This window comes from Populus euphratica, unplaced genomic scaffold (assembly GCF_000495115.2).
Source record: "Populus euphratica unplaced genomic scaffold, PopEup_1.0 scaffold70.1, whole genome shotgun sequence".
NCBI lineage: Eukaryota > Viridiplantae > Streptophyta > Magnoliopsida > Malpighiales > Salicaceae > Populus > Populus euphratica.
This window is the reverse complement of record NW_011499950.1, coordinates 435,405-457,965: the sequence shown is the minus strand read 5'-3', so window position 1 is coordinate 457,965 and position 22,561 is coordinate 435,405. Positions and strand designations below refer to the sequence as shown.

General features: G+C 34.7%; 2 protein-coding genes and 1 pseudogene across 5 annotated transcripts; 1 reads left to right on the top strand and 2 right to left on the bottom strand.

Annotated features, from left to right (window-relative positions):
• Window positions 1-2: 2 nt before the first annotated feature.
• On the bottom strand, window positions 3-2,160 carry LOC105137937 (putative disease resistance RPP13-like protein 1; the record flags this gene model as incomplete). The annotated part of the gene is made up of 1 exon (XM_011043887.1): window positions 3-2,160. A coding segment is annotated over exon 1 (1,989 nt), but the record flags the coding sequence as incomplete, so codon positions are not given.
• A 6,552-nt stretch (window positions 2,161-8,712) lies between these two features.
• Window positions 8,713-11,681, bottom strand: LOC105137901 (scarecrow-like protein 3). Of its 4 annotated transcripts, none has more exons than XM_011043837.1 (3): window positions 11,085-11,681; window positions 10,894-11,009; window positions 8,713-10,355 (listed from the first exon to the last, which is right to left on the bottom strand). In XM_011043837.1, exon 3 carries the CDS (start codon window positions 10,328-10,330, stop codon window positions 8,900-8,902), a length of 1,431 nt encoding a protein of 476 aa, XP_011042139.1. In that variant the 5' UTR covers window positions 10,331-10,355; window positions 10,894-11,009; window positions 11,085-11,681; the 3' UTR covers window positions 8,713-8,899. The 4 variants fall into 4 exon arrangements, with proteins under 4 accessions (XP_011042139.1, XP_011042140.1, XP_011042141.1 ...); XM_011043838.1 differs by having other exon boundaries at window positions 8,713-10,323; window positions 11,085-11,680; XM_011043839.1 differs by lacking the exon at window positions 10,894-11,009 and having other exon boundaries at window positions 8,713-10,323; window positions 11,085-11,680.
• Window positions 11,682-17,367: 5,686 nt separating this feature from the next.
• On the top strand, window positions 17,368-21,147 carry LOC105137936 (probable inactive purple acid phosphatase 27; annotated as a pseudogene).
• Window positions 21,148-22,561: the final 1,414 nt, after the last annotated feature.

Sequence of the window (22,561 nt, the reverse complement as noted above, 5' to 3'; positions counted from 1 at the left end):
CCAGTGATATCAAGATGCCGCAAGTTGATCAACCTTCCCATGCCAGCAGGCAACTCATAAAGCCTAAAACACCATATCAAGATTAAAGTTTGCAAATTATACAAACCACATATAGATTCTGGTAACTTTGTAAGGTCTGTCCGAGAAAGTTTCAGATATCGCAAATGCTTCAACTTGGCAATTGAATCAAGAAATGGTAAAGGCTCAAAGATATAGGGGGGCATAGACAACACTCTTAGGCGCTCAAGCATCCGCAAAAGTTTACATATTACCTCAGCAGATATTGATTTATCTTTTGATAATATTAAGGTGCGCAACAAACGAGGGTTGCAAAAGGCCTCGAACTTTTGAGAGACGTCATGTTCTTTTAATATGCATGATAAATGGCGAGTCCTTTGAGAAGTGTTGCTTGAGCCATTACCCTCCAACCGGAAGCAAAATTCTCCAGATATGAAAGCAGCTAAATGATTCATGAGGTCATGCATGATGAATAATGATGGATCGCGACTTGATTGTTGTAAAAATGATCTCGATACAAGATCATCGAAGAACTCAGCCCCTATTTCTTCCATCTCCTTATTTCCTCCGGGTTGAACTAGAAAGCCTTCTGCCATCCATAAAAGGATCAGGTCTTTCTTGTTGAATTCATAGCCTTCGGGAAATATCGCACAATATGAAAAGCATTGTTTTTGATACGATGGCAGGCAATGATAACTCAACTGTAGAGCTGAAAGGACTTTGTCATTTGGTGACTTCCACAAATTGCTTTTCAATATTTTCCTCCATTCCTTGCCTTCTCTTTTGGATCTCAGGAGACCTCCAAGTGTTTTTGCAGCCAAAGGTAGGCCGCTACACTTTTTTGCTATTTCTCTACCAACTTCTTCCAACCCTGGATATGCGCTGAAATTTCCTCCATCAAATGCAACTTTTGCCAACACCAGCCAGCACTCATCATCGGACAAGTTCTGCAAACGATGAGATGGAAAAGTAGACTTGACTGATGCTACATTTTCGTTGCGCGTCGTGACTAAGATCTTACTTCCTTTTCTCACAGACTTGAACGGTTTCAGAAAAAAATCCCAAGCCGCTTGATCCTCACTCCAAACATCATCTAAAACAAGCAAAACTCTTTTCCCCCTCAATTTTTTCTCTAGCTCGCTATGAATCTGATTCTCAGTCATGTTATCGCACTTTGGCAAACCGACCTCCTTGAGAATATCTCTTGTAACCTTGAGAGTATTAAATTCTTCCGACACATAGACCCATGCTTTGAGATCAAACAACTTCGTCCCATATCTGTCTTCTAAGAGTTCGATTTCTCTGTAGACAAGCTGAGCAAGGGTAGTTTTACCCATCCCGCCCATACCCACAATTGGAACCACATCTAGTTGCCTTCCTTCTGAGTCGTCTGGCAGCAGCAATGCCATTATATTTTCCCTGTCAACCTTCCTGCCAAAAACATCAGATTCATCTACCAGAGCAGTTGTTGGTATTTTCTGTGATGACAGAAGTGGTCTTCTTCCAACGCTTTCTATTAAACCAAGGTCAACTTTTTGTTGCAACAAGTCTTGAAGAATCTGAAGGATCTTTTCTAACTCCGGTTGCATCTCTCCCATCCCCTTCTTACATGGAACAAGAGAAGTGAGGAAGCTCCGCGCCTGATCTGAGCAGGTCTCACTTTGAGGTTCAGCTTCAAATTTCAATTGCAAAGCTTTATAAGCAATCTCGTCCAAGAAGTCATCAGCCTGGTAGAGAGCATCCTTGAGGTCGTCGAGCCACCCTTTCACTGCTGGATCAGTAATGTGCTTCTCCTCTGCATCACTGAGAAGTTTGCCAACTGCTCTCATGGTAGACTTCAATTTCCTCAGCTGTCCATCGTCAAGCTTTTGCCTTTTGAAGAAGTTCTTAACCTCTGAGGAGGCTATCCTGTCGACCAAAACCTCAATGACAGCAGAGAGAAGTGATTCTCCAATCAATGCCACAGCCATCATGGTTTCTCCTCTTTGAAAGAAGGTGCTAGATGAAAATATGAAATCTTATGAAGAAAAAAGTCCAAGTGTACTGGAAAAGAAGAGCCGCACAGATTTGAGATTAGTTTGGATGAAAGAACTTACAGTTGGATACATTCATAGTTGAGTTGGAGATTCTAGTGGATGAATATAAAATTAAAGTAGGATTGCTTTCGAGCTACAGAAATCGAGCGAACTTTCCAACAGGGGGGCCAATGAGCCTTGATTTGCAAGTTGTCGCTTATTTTAAAGAGTGGGGTTGACCGTTCTGTAGCTCCACATGCGGGCGCAGATCTGGGCCAGTCCTTCTGCTTCTCCCATTGAAATTTTGCAGAAAATTATAAAAACTATAGCTGCCTTGGTCCCATATTTTCAACATGAAAAATCCATCAACAATACAAGAAGTTCATAGATTAGATTTTCAATCTAAACTTAATTCTTAGGTCATCGATCCATTATTCAAGGGGAAAAGTTAGATCCCTTAAAATTAGAAAAGTAATTCATGTAATTGCACAGCTAGAAATAGTGCAGCCCTTGAAATTCAAATTTTCAAAGATTGTGCCCCTTTGAATCGTGTGGCTCTTAAAAATTTCGTTGTAATCTATTTTTTTATCTTTATATAAAAAAAATATAGTAAGAAAAAATCTAAAAAATAATAATAGTGAAAATAGGATACTGAAACGCCTAGAAAATAGTCAGAAATTGATTGAGAAAGTTTAAAAATATAAAAATTAAAATTGAACAATATATATTTAACTGATAAAAACTCTATTGACAAAGAAAATTCAATTTAAGGGAAAAAAGTTCAAAATCAGATATTTATGGACTTAATTAAATTTTATTGAAGATTTAATTGAATTTATGGAGGGTTTGATTGCAAGAGAAATTGATTTTTAAGTCAATTTAGGTTTTAATAAAAATAAATTAAAGTTTTGGGGTCAAATTATAATTTTTTAGAGTAGATTTTGTCATATCAAGGGGTTAATTGCATAAATATTGAAGTTTGATGGTTAATTAGAGACTTAATTAAAGAAATCCAAAACCAAGAATCAAAATGAAAAAAACAGCAAGTTGAAGGACTGATTTGGAATTTGATGTATTTTGTCGCTAGTTTTCGTTTAAATAAAACGACCTGTTTTGATCAAAATAGCGTTATTTCATATATTTCACTAAAAGAAAAAAAAAGAGAAAGAAGTAAACAGTATTATTTTAAACAGTACCATAAGTCTTTTTCTTCCCCTACAGGACATAAAAGATTTTTCCCCTACATTTTCCCGCTCATTTTCTCTCCCAAAACCCCAAAACAAACCCGACAGAGCCCCCCACTTGCATGAAACCTAGCACAGCCCACACCCCTCATAATGAAGAATGGACAGAGGAGCCCTACGAGCGGCTGAGGCGACTGGCGCCTCAACCACCCTACCCTGTCTCCAAGATGGGACAGAGGCAAGTTAGCTCCTCTCTCTCCCCTGGCCTCCTATAAATTAAAAAATGAAAAACAGAAAAAGAGGAGGGAAAGTGAGGCAGAAATTAAAAAATGAAAAAAGAAAAGAAAGAAAAGGAGGGGGAAAGACAAAAAAAAGAGGGGGAAAAAATAGGAGAGGGGGGAAGAATTGCTTGAAAAAAAAAGGGAATAAAGAGAGAGAAAAGAGGGAAAAAAGAGTGAACTAGAGAGGAAAAAAAGAAAAAAAAAGGAGAGAGGACATAATGAAGAAGACGATAGAGAAAGGGAAAGAAAAAAAAAAGGGAGAACAGAGGAGGAAAAGGGAAGGTGAAAGAAAGAAAAAGAATTAAAGAGAGAATAGAAAGCAAACAAAAAAAGAGACCAGAAAGGAAGATAGACGCAAGGAAGGAAGAAAAAAAAAGAGGAGCAAACCGAGAAAGGGGAGAAGACGCAGAGACTAATATCTCTACACTGTGAAGAAGAAGCATACAGCCGTTGTCATTGGGCTTCCTAGCCATTGCCACCGCAATACCATTGAGAACGGCCATTAGCATCACTGTCAACTCATCTATCCGAGCTCATCACCCAGGTACTTCTCTTCCCCTCGTCTTTGTTCACTGTTCATCTTCTTGCATGTGAAATATGTATTGTGCATGTTCTATATATAAACAAGAAGGTAATTACTCGGTTACTTTGCATGTGTACAGTAACTGACTAATTAATTAATTGGTTATTTGTGCTCATACACAATAACTAGTCTATGGTTGCCACGAGCTGGATCATTAGCTCAATTTGCGTGGGCTGGTCTGAGTGCAAATTATATTATAAAGTTAGTTTTGTTTGTATTAAAATAATTATATTATATTATAAAATTAGTTTTGTTGTTATTGTTGTGTTGAATTATAATTTAGTTATTTAAAAAATAAGTTTGTATATATATTTGGATTCTATAACTATGCAAATATCGAAGAAAAATCTTATCTACGTGTCCATCGTGGATATGAGAATCGAATTGTAACACTTTTGCCTTTTGAAGAAGTTGAATGTAAGGAGGTTATCTTGTCGACCAAAACCTCAATGACAGCTGAGAGAAGTGATTCTCCAATCAATGCCAGAGCCATGTTTTCTCCTCTTTGAGAGAAGGTGCTGGATAAAAAGATGAAATCTTATGAAGAAAAAAGTCGAAGTGTATTGGAAAAGAAGAGCCGCACAGATTTGAGATCAGTTTGGATGAAAGAACTTTCAGTTGGATAGATTCATAGTTGAGTTGGAGATTCTAGTGGATGAATATAAAATTAAAGTAGGATTGCTGTCGAGCTACAGAAATCGAGCAAACTTTCCAGCAGGTGGGCCAATGAGCATTGACTTGCAAGTTGTCGCTTACTTTAAAGAGTGGGGTTGACCATTCTGTAGCTCCACATGCGGGCGAAGACCTAGGCCCATCCTTCTGTTTCTCCCATTGACGTTTTGCAGAAAATTATAAAAACTATAGCTGCCTTGATCCCATATTTTCAACATGAAAAATTCATCAACAATACAAGAAGTTGATAGATTAGATTTTCAATCTAAACTTAATTCTTAGGTCATCGATCCATTATTCAAGGGAGAAAATTAGAACCCTTAAAGTTAGAAAAATAATTCATGTAATTGCACAGCTAGAAATAGTGCAGCCCTTCAAATTCAAATTTTCAAAGTTTGTGCTCCTTTGAATCGCGCGGCTTTAAAAGCTGGAAAGATTTAAGTAATTTACTTTTTTATATTTTAAGATTATTTTGATTTGTTAATATTAAAAATAATTTTTTAAAAATAAAAAATTATTATTTTTATACAACAAATATATTAAACCGTAACTATTATCATAATTTCAAATAAAGATGAAATAACGCATCTCACAAAAAAAAAGTGAAGCTTGTGATTTTCACATGTATATGTTGGTGTGAGTTATTGCTGAGGGAGAAATTGTAGCAGAATATTTGAAGGAGAAATTTAGGATTTGACGTTACCTCTGATTAAACTATATTCATGTATAAGAACAATTACCTATCTAGATTAGAATTATCTACTTGTGTACAGTTTTTAGATCAATAGAGTGAAAGAATATTCTTGATGCTTTTTATCAATATACACATTAAAAACACGTGGATATTGCACTACACCCATGTACGTAGACGCCATCTCCATAATTGTTTTTTAAAGAGGTTGTTCTATTCTTTGTAGCGCAACTCTCTTAATTTTTTATGGGTTGCCTGACTTGATCTTTTAAATTTTTTTAGCCATTCAAAATTGCAAAAGATTTTTGTGAGTTGTGCTATTTAAAAAATAAAATAAAAATAATGTTCCTTTCTTATCACAACGTATAAACAAGATGCCGCAGGGGTTGATACCGGATCGAGATTTGAGTTCAAGAACAACTTGAAATAATGTGGCAAGAATGCTGACAAGCAAACTGAGCTTACTTGAACAGAGACAGCTTGCGAGATGACTGGGAAACAATAAAAAATAAAAAATTGGTAATACTTCAGCTGTAATCATGAATAATGAAGCGTAAAACCCAAATAAATTAGCTTTAAGCCAGTACGACCAAGACAAGTTGCAGTTCACCCTGTGTCACATGAACAAGAAATCTCTAATGAAGAAAAACTTATCATATACTGACATACAATTTTTAGTGGCTGTATATGTTATTCTGTATCTGAGATTAATTCTTTATATGAACAAGAAATTAATATTGCTGAACTTGATGTACAGACAGACAGTAAATGCTTGGCATTATATAGTATGTATTCTACTATTCAGACCCAGAAGCATAAGAATTTCTTATAGAAAAGAAAAGAAAAAAAAAGGAGCAATCATCAAATTAATCTTCAATTAAGTTCTTAAAAAAATTGTCTCTTTATTGTAACTCCAAAATTTTCACAAACTCTGAATTAAATTTTAAAGATTTTTAGAAAGAGTTTATTTGATTTTGTGGTTGTTGTTGTGATTATTGTTGTGGTTGTGATTTTAAAAAAGTAGTTTAATAAAAAGTGTTTTTTGTGAGGTTTGTTTTTAATTTTGATGTGTTTGATTAAAATTAAATTTGAAATTATAATTGAAAAAAATAATTTATTGTGTTTAGTTAATATGTTTTTTATACAAGGTATGATTAAAAATTATTGAAAAGAACACTATATATATATATAACCTCTAGTTAAACAGGTATTTAATCTATTAACCACGCCGATTAATAAAAAACTAAAAACTCAGCTTTGGAAATAAAATTGTTACATAGTACCTTACATTATTTAATTTAGGTATGTAATTGATATATAATTTTTAAAAAAAATACATGATATAAAATTATTTAACAATTAATAAATATATAACTAACTGTTATACATATAATTTCTAAATATAAAATATTCCTTGAACCCCCCTTAATGTGTGAGATATGGCATGACTTTTCAACTTGTAATAGTAATAGTGATAAAAAAGCTTATATTGATGTTGACCAAAGAAAAATAAAGAAAGTAATAGCAATAATAGATGAGTAATGAGAAAAATTTGAATCAATCAACTCGTGTATAGAGAATAGAGAGGATAGGAATAGAAGATGTTAGTTCAGGTTGGGAAAGTTGTGTTAATTAATTAGTAGTGTTAGCAGTGTCGGTGAAAAAGAAAAAAACACGGACAAAAAAAGTAATTATAAATTGTTTTTCAAAAACTGAGGTTGATCCTCAGTTTTTTAGTGGACTCATGTGAAATAAATGTGTGATTTAACCTAATCAAATACTTCAATCTTGTGTTTATTTCTAGTCGTAACTGCATTGCCAAATGGTGGGCGAACCTAAACATGGACCCTTGAATTGGAGTAGTATCAATTTTGACTGCAAGGAAGATTTTGTATCAATTAATGTTGTTTCCAAATAATTTTGATTTCTCAATTGGGAACTTTGTTTAGTGCAATTTGTTTACAAAATTCATACCAAATATAGATTCAAAGATTGATTAAAATTTTCTAAAATTTGGGGGACACAATTGACACAAAATTTATTACGACAAAATAAGCACTCCTGATTGCATTTATTATCGATTATTCTCTTCTTTTTTTGTTATCTGTTGTTGCGGATTATGGTTTGTAATTTGATAAAGAGCTGTGTATGTTATCGTGTTCAAGTAAAAAAGCTTAGTAATGTTTAGTAGCTGAACCAGCTCAGACAGGATAACATCCTCAATGCTGTAAACTACATGTCCCCTTACTCAAGAAATTTGAGGCCCTCTCAAAGTCATCAAAATTACTCTCTACTATCACTTTGTTTCTTGCTTTTGATGCAACACTAAGTTCAAGTAATAATTATTTTGCCACATTAACCCCCTTCAAAAGGCCAATCTCACGCTACAATATTCATCAATTCTAGCTCACAATACTATAAATAGCCTCTTCTAGCATTCCCCTACGGCTTTTTTCTTATTCACACACAGCTCCTCTTATTCTTGACATTTTCCGGCACTAGTAATGGCAAGTTCTCTGAGCAATCCCCTGGGATCATATCCGAAAAAAGAATGGAGAAAATGGCCCGCCTGCATTTCTACTTTCACAATATTCAAAGTGGGGAAAACCAAACACCCGTGAGAATTGCTGGACCAGCAAAGAAAATGGTAGCTTTGTCAAGACTTTCATGGTAGATGATCCATTAACTGAAGAGCCAGAACCTACTTAAAAACTTGAGTGAGGAGCACAGGGTATGTATGTTTTTGCTTCTCAACATGAATGTGAATTGCTTTTGGTTTTGAGTTTTGCTTTCGTTGAGGGTTTGTACAATGGGAGTGCCCTGAGTATTCTAGGTCACAATCCAGTCTTCGATAATGCCAGGTTGTTGGAGGTAGCGGTCTTTTCCGGCTCACTCGAGGCTATTCATTGTTGAAGACGATCTCATTCAGTCCAAAGACAAGAAATGCTGTAGTTCAATACAACGTAACTGTTATGCACATCCGAATGTTCTTATTATTAGTGGTATCTGCAGTTTTTCCTTTTCCTCATTTCTTCTACCTGGTATCTACTTGTCGAACATGTCCTCTGCTTTTCGAAAGGAAGTATTTTGATCTTCCTGGCAATGTTGTTCAAGAGCTTGGAATGATAGGTTCTACACGAACATTTACAAGAAATTTGTGATATTTTCGGTTCTGACACAGGAGATTGGCAGGATATTTTGATTTTACAGTCGATGATTCTTTCTGGAAACCAAACTAATTTCCAGAGTTCAATGTATGGAACAAATATCATCCAACTTTTATCAGAGAGTAAATAAACATAAACAATTATCTAATAAAACGTTATATAAATGGAGAAAATGTTTAAAAGTTTATAAGTTGAACATTATGCAACTGCACATTAAAGGTTATCATTCTTTATACAAAGAACAGTAGCGAAATAATAGAAAGCAGTCCCCATATGTTCGATAATCTTTCAATCGCACCTCCTAAATCTCCAAGCTGACACAGAAAATAGTGGTCTATCCTGCCAGCAAATAAGTAAACATCCATTCTCTTCTTTGATTTTATATCCATCATAGCCAAAGCTCTGCAATAATCTGTTTGCCTGCAGCCTACCATGGTAGCTCAGAGGAATGCTCCCAAACCCAGCTAACTCGAGCCTCAGGATCCATTTTTCCAACTTCTCATGCCTCTCCTTTCTCTCAGTTCCCTCACAAGCGATGATGTTCTTAATTTCCTCCCCAAATAGCATCTTCTCAACCTTGTGCCGCTCTAATGATGCTCTCGATACAGTAGACTCCAAGCAATCAAATAGTGCAGCATAAAAATTCAAAGCTTTTGTGACCCTCTCCATTAAACTAAGCCCGTTATGATTTGATTCCTGCTCAGTTATCACCATCAATTTCGGTGAGAGACTCCTAAGTGCATTTAGGAAACTGCCCATCTTCGGTGAAGCAGAAAGAGATAGTGGGGATAATGCTGAGTCAGGACTAGAGCTATAGACATTGACCAAATCTGTCTCAAGCCACTCACCTAGAGTATGTCGGTTTTGGTTCATCCGTAAGACTCTCTGAAAATGGCTAGAGCTTGGATTCTTAGATCCTGATGGAGAGTTCCTTTTATGCATCTCATCATCCATGGCCAGGAGAGCGTGCAGCTGAAGTACAGAACTGACAGCAAGAGCTTCTCCAGTCTTAACCCGCAAATTTCCAAGGTCAAGATTCTCTAGTTTGCTCACAATAGGATTGAACTGAAAAGGGATGTCTAGCTTTTCAGCTTCTTCAGTCAGCCGAAGAGCCATTTGCTCTAACACCTCTTTCTTCTCATGAATACCTGTTATTCTCAGATGAGGTGGTCCTTCTGGCCGTGCGCTTAATGTTTGAAGAAGATTGATCCACTGGGCAGGCTCAGAGGAATTGAGATCGATGATATGAACCATCTTCTCCCCTTCCATGGCCTCTATAATGGCCTCATTTGTGATCACGTATGAAAGCTTTAAAAAGGGACAGAGCTCAAAAAATAATCTTTGAACAAGAATTTCTTCAGATATCAAAGATACTTGTTTTGGATTGAGAGCTTTGTGCAGACCAGGCCATCCTTTAAGAATGCGATCAGCAAGTGCTGCAGTGAAGTAAGCAGCAATTCGCTGCATCGTATCACCATCAGGAGAGGCAAGATGGGAGATGTGCTCAAGGCTAATATTTGCATTCTCAACACTGCCAACCGCTACATGGTTAGCGCAGGCAAGAAGAAGATGGATCAGACACAAACCCCTCTCTTCAGATTTCAGTTCCCTCAGCCAAGGGTATGGTGATCCTATCCCCGGCGGCAGTGGCATCCATGGAAAGAATTGATAAGGTGAAGTTACAGATGATGATCCCTCTTCTTGAACCATTCCTACCATTAACGACGAGACCAAACTCAACACCCTGAACAAGAAAATATGACATGAAACATGCTGAAAAAAGAAGTCCATGTTCGATGAATAAACTACATAACATTTATCTAAGTGAAAATTGTAAAACAGTCCAGAAACAGAAGTTCATGATCCTTTCTACCATCATCTTAGTAAGATTCTTGGACTAATCTCGGTTAAAGGGTTAATAAGTATATTTTTTGCTTTCTTACATCTTCCAAATGACTAATCACAGCCTGTTAGAATATCTAAATACACGCTAACACAAAACATAAGGTTATGGTTAAATTCCTAGGAAAAGAAGAGAAAAAAAATCCAAGACAGGAACACTGAAGAAAATTAACACTCCTTGTTACAAAGAAACAGAGAAATGTAAACAGAACAAGCCAAATAGTATCTCTTTTTTCTCTGAAATGTAAAGCTAAATTCAGGGAACTTTCTTCTTAGCTGAGGAATTGAGAAAAATTTCCAGATAAATATCATTCAATTCTTAAGAGTACAACGTCAAGAACCCTTCAGTAAGTATCTCTTTTCTCAACAGTCACACTTACAATCAAACAGTCTAGTTTCCGTTCTTTTCCCACGCAATCTCTGTAACCAAACACAGCAAGAAACCAAACAGAATACACGAACACGGAGAAAAGCAAGCTCTACTGGTTTAAGTTTTCTGACAAAAAATGAAGAAGAGTTCAGAAATCTGCTCAATTATGTGCCAAAACAAGAAACAAAGGCGGGGAATTACCAGGGAGAGTTCACTGATTTTCTCCTGTGAATTTCAGTTCAAAACCAACACTGAATCATCCACAACTGGGTTTTGAAATTCACAAGAAACCCACCCAAAATCCTGAAGAAAGTTTCAAGCTTGGTCCCACAATTCTCCTAATCCATCAAAGTGAACCAAGAGCTATCCGCTCTACTCTACAAAGGTTTCCTCTCTGGCCTAACCTTTTGTTTACAAAACGAGCAGTGAAATGGGAATTAAAGCTCTTGGCTTTTAGGGTACTTTCCATGTTTGCTTTGGAGACAAAACAAGTGGTTGTTTTTGTCACTACTTGTTTTGTTGTCCATGGAGGGGGATCAGAGGGAATAATGGAATTTCTTGAAAACCAGAGCCCCCTAGATTACCTCTCTCTCTCTAAATTCTGTGTTGTCTGTATCAGTCTCTCTAGAAACACTCTTGTCATGGAGTGGAGTGGATGGGAATCACAGCTGGCCAAAAGCATGTGTTTTATGCTCGAACACAACAAGAATACAAGGGTGCCCCAACAAAACAAAACAACACCACTGCTTGTTGCTTAGTGGGTGATAGTGGGCATTGCAAGGCAAATCCTTACAAGTGCCAACAAAACCACTATTTGTTTCTCCTCAAAGGGCATTAGACCATTAGACTATCCACTTGTTACTGTCTTCCTGCATCAGGACAAAGAGACGAAAAACCTTTGGAAAAAGCCAAAAGTAGATTGAAGTTTTTAACTTTAGGTGTGGAACCTTTGGTGGGGGGAGTTCTTGAATATCTAGCCCCATTCCTCGTTCACAATAGATGCATGAGATAACTACAATTCAATCCCAAATTTATATGCTAATTTACATATGAGTTCTCAACCTTCAAGATCTAGCCCCATTTTCCCTAGATTTACGTGCTCGTACTCGACTAATGGATTCGGATATGGATATTGATTTCAAGTGTCATCTTTGTTGAAATACGAATTTTAGATTACAGGGGTATCCAAATTTTGGATAGAGATATGGAGATAATTTGAATAATTCTTTTTATATAACAAGATAAGTTCAAAATATCAACTCTAAAAAACAATTAATGTTATCCAATTCAATCTATACTTACATATATTTTTATTTTTTCAAAACGTTCAATTTATTCTATGTTTAAGGCCGAATATCCATTAATAAAAAGCATGAATTTGATACGTGAAAAACACTTATAAAAACAGATTAAATCACGTTACTAAACGGAGCTTTAAGAGCTTTTCATTAGTTATATTTAGTTGTAAGTCATTTAAAACACTGATGTTATCCGATTGTATCACCATCTCCTTCCTCTTTCAATTCAATCTATAGCAATGGTGAGAGCAGAGGAAAGTGAGCTTCAGATGCCAATTCTATGTGCAGAATACAAATATAGAGATGATGAAAACATGCTTAACCAAAGGAAGCTTGGGGAGAAATTAGCAAGATTCTAGAGGTTTAGGATTGGATTTTTAATAACTATATATATAAGTTGGGGACTAATTTCTAGTGGTCCCTAAATGCTCTTTTTTTATAGATGAATCTCATAAAATCATATCCTCAAAGATAGACCATGTCTTTGTGAGGTTAGTGGTATACCACATCATCACTGTGAGAAGCTGAATATACATGTAAGTGGAAGTTACAGCAATATTTTTATGCACCCACTTACCTAATTGTTAATTATTTTCTTCTTTTCTCACTTTATTTTTGTGTGATCTTTGTCTATTTAGTGGTGATGATGATGGAATCAATGACAATAGCAATGACCTACATTGGTCTATGTGTTGGCTCCCCTTGTGCGTGAGTTCCTTTTTGAGGGATGTTCCCACTTCCCATTGATGAATACTTTTGGAGATTAATTTTAGGCACAAAGAAAGTTCATTGAATCTACCACACACATTCAATATTCTTTCATTCTTTTACAAGCATTGCTTTATTTTATCTAGAAAAGGAATTAAGACCATGTAATATCATATTGTTGAGTACCATGTTTTTTGTAAGGGTATGAGAAAAAGAGAAGTCCAATGTTATTTTCATAATAACTACTAGTGATGAATATAAAGAGAGAAATTTTAAAAATCAGTTGACTAGGTTTGGTCATATTGATCAAATTATTCAGAATAGGTTAGTAGCAGAGGGTCAAAAGGCGATCAAAAACACTCGCTAAATACAAAATTGAGATCAGATATCCATTATTCATTCATGGGGGTTGTAAGTTCAACGTCTAGTTATTATCCTTGGTAGAGAAAGCATGTGATTGTATGCATAGAAACGCTTAATATTCTTTTGGCAGTTCTTGTTTAGATTAGTTTGTGAGAGGAGCTAGAAAGACAAGAGAAAAAAAATTCGAGATTTTCCTATGAAATGCAGCTTATCGATCATGACAATGTTTAGTGGGGGTGTTTTCAAGGGAAAGCATTCAGTTGCCATTTCGTACCGTAGTAGCCTGGCATGGTTACTAGCAAGGAGAAGGACCAGAAATTCAGCTAAACCTAGGAGATTGTATTAGAGGTGGAGATTTAAGACAAAACGTGAAGGACCCACGATGGTGTGTGATGTGATGAAGGAGCTTGGCTAGTTCTTTCATCTTAATTTGGATGGATTCTCTTTGTTGAGCTAAGCTTGGTGGTGTCCGAGAAAGGAATAATATTTGGCACTAGAGAAAGAAAGGGTTACTGAAGAGGACAGGCCCTTGTCTTCAATTGATGATCTAGCGTTTTAGCCTTAGTCACGAGGTAGAAACTCCCAAAAATAAGACAAACTTCAACTCTTTGCCAAAGATCAAGTGGCTAATTACTTGCCATTCTTATCTGGGTAGGGTAATGAGAATCCTTAAAAAAAAATACTAAGAAAACTAGCAGAGGATTGCGAATATCCAAATCCAAATAAAAGATATCGAGTTCATATTCAGATATTGTTTAGTATCGAGATAATTTTTGTATTTTTATCCAACCACAAAAGAAAAAACCATGAATCATGAGCTTAACAACTATCGAATAGCATAAGAGGGGAGGAAAGGTATTGGAGACAACTCCACCCAGCACTTTTGGTGCATCCCTGCAAATATAATACGAGTCCTTGATTTTACGGGTTTTTTTCTGTATTTTCACTCCTGGGCTTGGGCATTTAATCGGGCTCTAATGTCCCATGTAATTAAAGGGGGCTCTCATATTTCTAATCAAATAAATTTCCTTGATTGAATGAAAAAGGGATAATAATATTAATTAAAAAAAAAACTACACCTGTTGTTTTCTAACTCAATCACGCTGATCAGTTGATAAACCAGAAGTAGCAGTTTTCACACACCAAAACTAAGTTTATTTACTGATTAAATACTAATTAAGTTATAATTAACTCAACAATCAATTGCATTATACAGCATGTATAATAGTACGTAGCTGGAACTCTGGCAATAGTTAAGGTGCTGGCTACATTTCATTTTTCCTCTGGAAAGGATGACTTGAAGAGAGGAGGCATGCAATTTCACTAACTGGTTCTCCAGGTGTTGCATATCTGGATTATCAGCTGACTTGCAATCCTGTTGAGCTGTCGCACCATGTGTTCATAACTGTATGATCGATAAGCCTTGCTAAAGAAGAAATTAAGTCGCTTTGCAAGAGTGAAATATTGGTTGACAGAAAAAGCCCATCTAAGGTGATCCCACTTTCTAATTCTCTTGTATTTTGTCTCTGCAACCCTTCATTCTGTGTCGTCTATTAGTATATTCTAGCGCAAATTAGTGCTCAACTTAATGAATTCGATTTTACTATAATGCTTACTATTACTTTCAATTTTTTTAAAAAAAAAGCTTCAATGGATTTTGATTAGGTCTTAAGTCAATCTTAATAGTAACACTAAAAATTAACTCTTTTTTTATTTTTCATGAAACCCGGGCATATCTAAAATCTAGATTAACCCGTTAAACCGATCTAAATTATTACTAATCAGACTAAACAAACAAGGGTGGAGCTAGTGGTTACAGAACACATGGGAAGGGATAATCTAGAAAGCCACATGCTTTCAGCCAGTTTGTTTAGGCAATCTTTGACATTTCAGGAATTTAGGGAGGCATGCCGCACGGTATGTTTTGACTCGTCGACCTGGTGTTCTCCGACTTGCTCAAGATTGTGTTTATATTGAATATTAAGCAATTTTTTATTTTTTTTCAATAATTTCAAACCTATATATGCAATGAGAAGTCAATAAACTAATTAGAATTATGAAAGGAAAAATCTAAAATGGTGGAAAGAAATTATTTGGCTTTTTTTGAACATGCTCCTTCAATACTACTTCACAAAAAAGTTTAAAAACTGACAATTGATTTACTTCCTTCTTGAAAAATATTGTTTGTTGTTTGGTCGTTTTGATGAACAGACATGTTAAGAAAACTCTTTACTTCATAATTACAATTGTATGGCTTTCTTGTGATAGTAACTAATATAAGGGTCATGCAACCTCAATTATTATAAGTAATACATACAGAAGCAACAAATTAGTTCTTGGAACTTCTCATCTCCATTTATATAATTACATTCTGTTTTATAATTTATTTCAGTTATAGTTATTTTACAGCACACAACAAAATAAAATAATCATTAAAGATTATTGGGCTTCAATACGGGTTGATGCAAACAAAAATAAAAGATAAAGAGATTTGTTGTATTTCAAAACTCTCAATAACAAAAACAAACACCATAAATACGAGGAGAATTAAAATACTTAAAAAAAAATTTATGTATTTAAACCTCCACTTGTGAAAGACTATTGCAACCTTTTATATAGAAAAATATAAAAACCATAATAATACTTAATAGAAAAAAGTGAACTAGAAAAAATATTCCCTTCAAATAGAATAAAAAACCTAAAAAATCATCATAGTAAAAAATAAAAAAATATCTATTTTCCTATATATATATATAAAAGATCTTGCTTGAGTCTCTCCAAGTTGAGAAAACCTTGTCTTCGAGTTCAGTCTCTAGTTAAAAATTATTTTTTATCATGAACATTTTTTTATACGTAATTCACCTCATCGTAGATCTCTAATACAATATTTTTGTGTAATTCATCTCATTATTTTCTATCAAAATTTCAAATGATAGCAATTGATATAAACAAAAACAACATACTAGTTTTTTAACTTATTTTTCTTGAGAAAAAACTTCCTTGTACTATTCTCAACAAGCACATTATATTATGCATCATCCTCGTCTAGCTATGGTTTTTCTATAGCACATAGTATAGCAAAATAATCATTAATGATCATTGAGTTTTTTTCGAGTCATGGTTCTTTAATAGCCCACAATAAACAAAATAGTTTAGAATTGTAATATATAGCAAATAATAACCTGAAATTATTGAGCTTTTATATCAATTGACACCAACAAAAATAACAAAGTAGTTCATGGAGATTTTTTTTCATGAAGAAATCTTTTCTTTTATACAAACACACCTTGTTATATAGCTTTTTTCAATTATAGTTGTTCTACATCAAACAACAAAGTAAAATAACCATGGTTGCGGGGCTCTAATACTAATTAATGCAAGCAAGAGTAAAGAATAAAGTGGTTTGTTAGATGTCAAAACCTTTAAAAATATAAAATAAACAAAAAAATCATAAGCTCATATCTCTACTTGCCAAAAAAAACTATTACAACTTTTTTTATAGAAAATACTAAAAACAAATCTTAATAATATTGAATAAAAAAAAACTAGAAAAGATATTCCCTTAAAATAGAAAAGCATCATAATAAAAAAAAAATATCTATTTTCTTAAAAAAAAAAAAAAACGATTCTGCATCAGGAGGTCTCATGGTATGAAATGGCTCATAACTATGATCATCAACCCACTACACTCCAAATTGAATTTCATTGGAAAGTGAAAGCATACACGGAGGGAAAACCACTTACATACTCTACCTACCATTGATGGCTTTAGCCCCAATGGCGAGGAAGCTTACGCCCCACGTTATTATTTAAGATTCAAATACCACGAGATACATTTTTCTGTAAGTACACTGTTTAATTATAAATAATTTATTAAGAATCTGAATATAATTTAATTAAAATCTGATTAATTAAGAGAGAATTTAATGTTGGTACATGGAACTTGGACTAACCCTAATTTTTAGTTACAAAACCTTAGAACTACTAACAAACACAAGTAGGATTTCTTTCCATCGAGATCCCAGTACTACAAATGACACGCCAAGTACAAAACCTAACAACAATCAAACACAAGTTGGATGATCATTCCTCGGAAATCACAAAATAATTTCACCATGAAACCCTCAGCAACTTCTTCTTTGACCATTCTAAACGTTTTCATCATTTTTCTAGCCTTCATTCCCTTCTCTTCTTCCTATTTGTTGCCTCCCTCAGTCCTAGGATCAGCCATCGTGCACCAAAATTATACAGCAATATCGAGTTTTCGAGTACTAAATAGAAGAGGTTTAATTCAGTGTCCTCACCCCAGCCCTTACCTTCGAATCAATGTTAGCTCAGAAAACAGCCTCTTGTCGGACAATGAATATGTCAATGTTACTGTCAGCGGAGTTTTTCTTCCTTCGGATGATGACTGGGTTGCCATGATATCACCTTCTGATTCCGAGTAAGAGTTCGTACATGTGCATGTGGACATGCACATGAATTGAGTTTTATTTTTTAATCTTTCCTTAGCATACCTTTACTGTGTATCATGGAATTCTTTTTGTGTTGTTTTGACGTATGATATATTGTCTCTAAATATCTATATTGCAGTGTCAAGAGTTGTCCTCTCAAAAAATCTAGATATGGGCAGACTGGTGATCTTAGTAAACTCCCTCTACTTTGTCATTATCCTGTTAAGGTAATTATGCCATATTCTGATTCTAAAACCAGCCTGCTAGCTACAGCTTCTTTTAATTATTATTTTGATCAGTTTATTGATGTGATCGATTGAGTTTGTAGATCCCATGACATTGTTAAAAGGGTGGGTGCTCCTTTTTTTAGCCTGTTTAACTTGTAATCCGAAACAAATTATGAGCCTAAAATAACATTAAGAGTGAACGTATAATTATAATCTTTGAATCTTTGAATTGCAGGCACAATATGTGAGCAATGATCCAGACTATCTGGAGTACAACGATCATGAATGCAAGAACTACAACAATACTAATTGTGAAGTGTCGGCTTGCAGTGGTACAATATCATTTCATGTCATCAATATCAGGACCGATATTGAGTTTGTCTTCTTTTCTGGAGGATTTGAAACTCCATGCATTTTAACAAGTTCTGGCCCAATGAAGTTTTCCAATCCAAACCAGCCACTACGTGGGCATATCTCAAGCATAGATTCGACAGCAACATCGGTGCGTAAGATTGTATTTGATTAGTATTCTACGATAGATAAAAAGATAAATACAAAAAGGATAAAAATATATTTTGTTAAAAGAATGAAACCAAATATATAAAATAAATCTCTCTCTGAAATAATTTTGGAGTGAATTTATGTTTTTTCAAAACAGGAAAAACAAATAAAATGTCTCATATATCTTCGTCTTTTTTGTCTCGAAACGGTAATAAAATGCTACCTGACATTGAGGAGTTTCATGCATTGCTTTTGCTACAATTGACGTTTAAGCTTCTTGCTTATGTCGCAGATGAGATTAACATGGGTTAGTGGGAGTGAGGAGACTCAACAAGTACAATATGGAGATGGAGAAACACTGACATCAACAGCAAAAACATTTTCGCAAGATGATATGTGCAGTGAGTTCCTTTTTCTGATTTTTTGGTATTTCTTTGGTTTATAAAACGTTTATGTAGTGATTTTTGAATCTTCTGAGAATTGTATGGAATTCATAGCTTCCAAGTCCTGCCAAGGACTTTGGGTGGCATGACCCTGGGTACATTCATTCAGCAGTCATGACAGGACTAAGGCCTTCAACTACGTACTCCTACAGATATGGAAGGTAACTATTGAATATGTCCCAAAATTTTGATTTATAGCTAATTGGCCTTTATTCTTCCTATGAAGTGATTCCGTTGGCTGGAGTGATAAAATCCAGTTTCGAACTCCACCTGCTGGAGGATCTGATGAGCTCAAGTTTCTTGCATTTGGTGATATGGGGAAAGCCCCTCTTGATCCTTCTGTCGAACACTACATCCAGGTAGAATACAATGAAATGTAACGAAGAAATCGAAAAATGTTATCATATATAAGTTGAGGAAAACAAAGATGATACATGGCAATAATGTATTGACCACTGTTCATAATCCGTGATCATGTAGCCGGGATCTCTCTCAGTGATTAAAGCCGTGACCGATGAGGTAAAATCCGGCAATGTAGACTCCATCTTCCACATTGGAGACATAAGTTATGCAACAGGATTTCTGGTTGAATGGGATTTTTTCCTTCACCTCATAAGTCCTATGGCTTCTCAAGTCTCCTACATGACCGCAATCGGAAACCATGAAAGGTTTTCACTTGAACATTTGAGTGTCTTTTTTCAGTGTCAGAATTGTGTTTCAGGGATTGATCACTGTATAAATTTATTCAGAGATTACATCGGTTCCGGATCTGTGTACATAACCCCTGACTCAGGTGGAGAATGTGGAGTTCCTTATGAGACTTATTTTCCAATGCCAACCCCAGCAAAGGATGAACCATGGTACTCTATAGAACAAGGAAGTATCCACTTTACAGTCATTTCCACCGAGCATGATTGGACTGAGAATTCTGAGCAGGTAAAGCCAAACCTAACCTTCCATGATCTTCAGTTTTCTACTCTGAGTGACTGACATTTGGGACTCTTGACAGTATGAATGGATGACGAAGGATATGGGTTCCGTTGATCGATCAAAAACTCCTTGGCTAATTTTTACTGGGTAAGCTGCATTTAGCATTATTTATATGAAACCATGTGCCCAGGTTTTGATAGATTTCGGATATAGATTTAAAGACTTTCACAAATCATGTGCAGGCACAGACCAATGTACTCCTCATCGACTAATCGATTGTTTAACCTCGACGACAGATTTTCTAAGGCTGTAGAGCCATTACTGCTGCAGCATAAGGTTAGCTAGATTTGTTGGTCGATTATCAACTAGGCCTATATTTTGCTGCTCTCTAAATCAGTAATGTTGTGTGCATGAACCAGGTTGATCTAGCTCTCTTTGGCCATGTTCACAATTATGAGAGAACATGTTCTGTTTATCAAAGCAATTGTCTGGCCATGCCAACAAAAGATCGAAATGGTATTGATACATACGATCACAGCAATTACAGTGCTCCAGTGCAGGCAGTTATTGGTATGGCAGGCTTCAGTTTGACCAAGTTCTCAAAAGTAAGCCGATCACCCATGTTCTTTGGTAAATTGAATTCAATGTTTTCAGTTAATGAATAGCAGAGGAAGGTGCATGGCATACAAGATAGTTGTTAAAGAACAATATGGATCATATTTTTAGGCCTCGTTGCAGCTTAATTTTTTTAATTAAAATAGTACGTGTCTGGATATAATATCAGAATTAGTTTAAATCAAATTATTCTCGTTCTTTTTTCTAATAAAAAATAACTAATGACTCACATTATAAATCATATCTTAGAATGTTGCTAACAGCTGAGATTAAATGTGAATGTTCTGCTCCGAGTTCCTCTGCTATTCATTAATGGCATGCTATTGCATTGTTAACGAATAAATTTATAATATTGTCTGCGTTCCTGTGAACAGCCTGGTAGTTGGAGTTTGACAAGAATCTCTGATTTTGGCTATCTAAGAGGGCATGCCACCAAGGAAGACATAAACTTAGAGGTCAGCAGCATACACAACCTCATGAATAAATAAAGAAATTTTTTTCATGCAATTTATCTAACTCAAATCTTTCACTTTTTTTCAGTTTGTGAACGCAAATACCAGGCAAGTACAGGACAGCTTCCGCATCACCAAACGGAAAAATAGATAGGATAGGATACAGGATGTAAATTCTTGTATCCATTATACGAACATTGTATCGATTTTACTTATTCGGCGCCGATATTATGTCAGAATCCCCGATAAACATCAAATCCCCGATAAAACTTTGCCCAACATCATGTGTTCATCTGTAACTCCATCGGACATTTACATTGTTGATGGAATAGGGTTACTTGTCGACAGGATATTTCATTGATGGTTTTCAATTTTTTGACAGTGATCAGCTCTTGATGATATTCAGTCTTTTTATTATAAATAAAAGTTTTTTTCACTGTCCAAGTCAACTGTTACATCTTCATCTTGATGAAATTTAGAAGATACTTTTGAACTATCAATTCTTCACCAAGTAATTGATTTAAGTGATTTAATACTTGTTCTTTCTAAGTAAAGTCTTGAATTCGAGTCTTAAAAATAAAATATATTATTACTGGAAGAGTTTTTTTATTTAATGGACCGACCCGCTCGACTGGATTAGTTAAAATCTAATAAATTTCTAAACACCATTACAGCAAAACATTTTTTTTAAATGTGATTGGATTGAATATGAAAATTAAGAAAGCAGCTCGTTTTCAAATTAAGTGGCTTCTGTGAATGAAAAATATTTTACGAATTAATATTTCCAATGATGACGAACCAAATTTCATTTTTTTTCTTGTTACGTTTATTTGATTACTCTTATTATATAACTATTTTTAAGTTATGGTAATGTTCTCTCATTTACCTTTTTGTTTTATTATTACTAACGATTCATGGATAATAAATACCCATCATGGTTACAACTTTAGGTACAATTATAATCAGTTATATATTTTTTAAAAATTATTTTTAACGTCGATATATTAAAATAATCTGACAAGATATAAAATATATTAATTTAAAACAAAAAAATAAATAAATAAATTTTAAATTTTTTTAAAAATATTTTTAAAACATAATATCAAACAGGGGATCAATGGTCCTCGTCTTCTAGCCGATAAGAAGTAATGTATCATCATATACATGTACTATAAAAAAAAAATATTGAAAAATTTAATGCAAGTTGAATATAAAAACATGTACTATAATACTCATGTGCAGACATAAGCCCCCTTCAAATATAAAAAGAGACCTCACGGCAAAGGTAAGATGAAAGATTGAGATGAAAATCAATGGGAAAAAGAAAAGGGAAGAAATTAAAATAATCCATTATAGGTGGGACTTTGTTACACTGTTTATGTTATGGTTACTTTTACTAACAGCATCGTAAAACAAAAACATATCACCAACAGATCACTGTCGTGTTTTAAATTTACTTGTTGTGTGAGTTGATAAATGTAATGTTATAATTCCATGTGATCTTTATTTCCAAGAGTCTTAATTGCCTCCAACATTTCAATCGCATTTCAAAGATAAAAGAATTGAATTGTGTGTTAAAGCTTCTTTAATGAGGTTGGATTTCTCGATTTATCATTGTTTAAAGCAATTTGGATATGACTAGAGCAACATCAAACAAATCACAAATGAAATACATGCATGTAACATT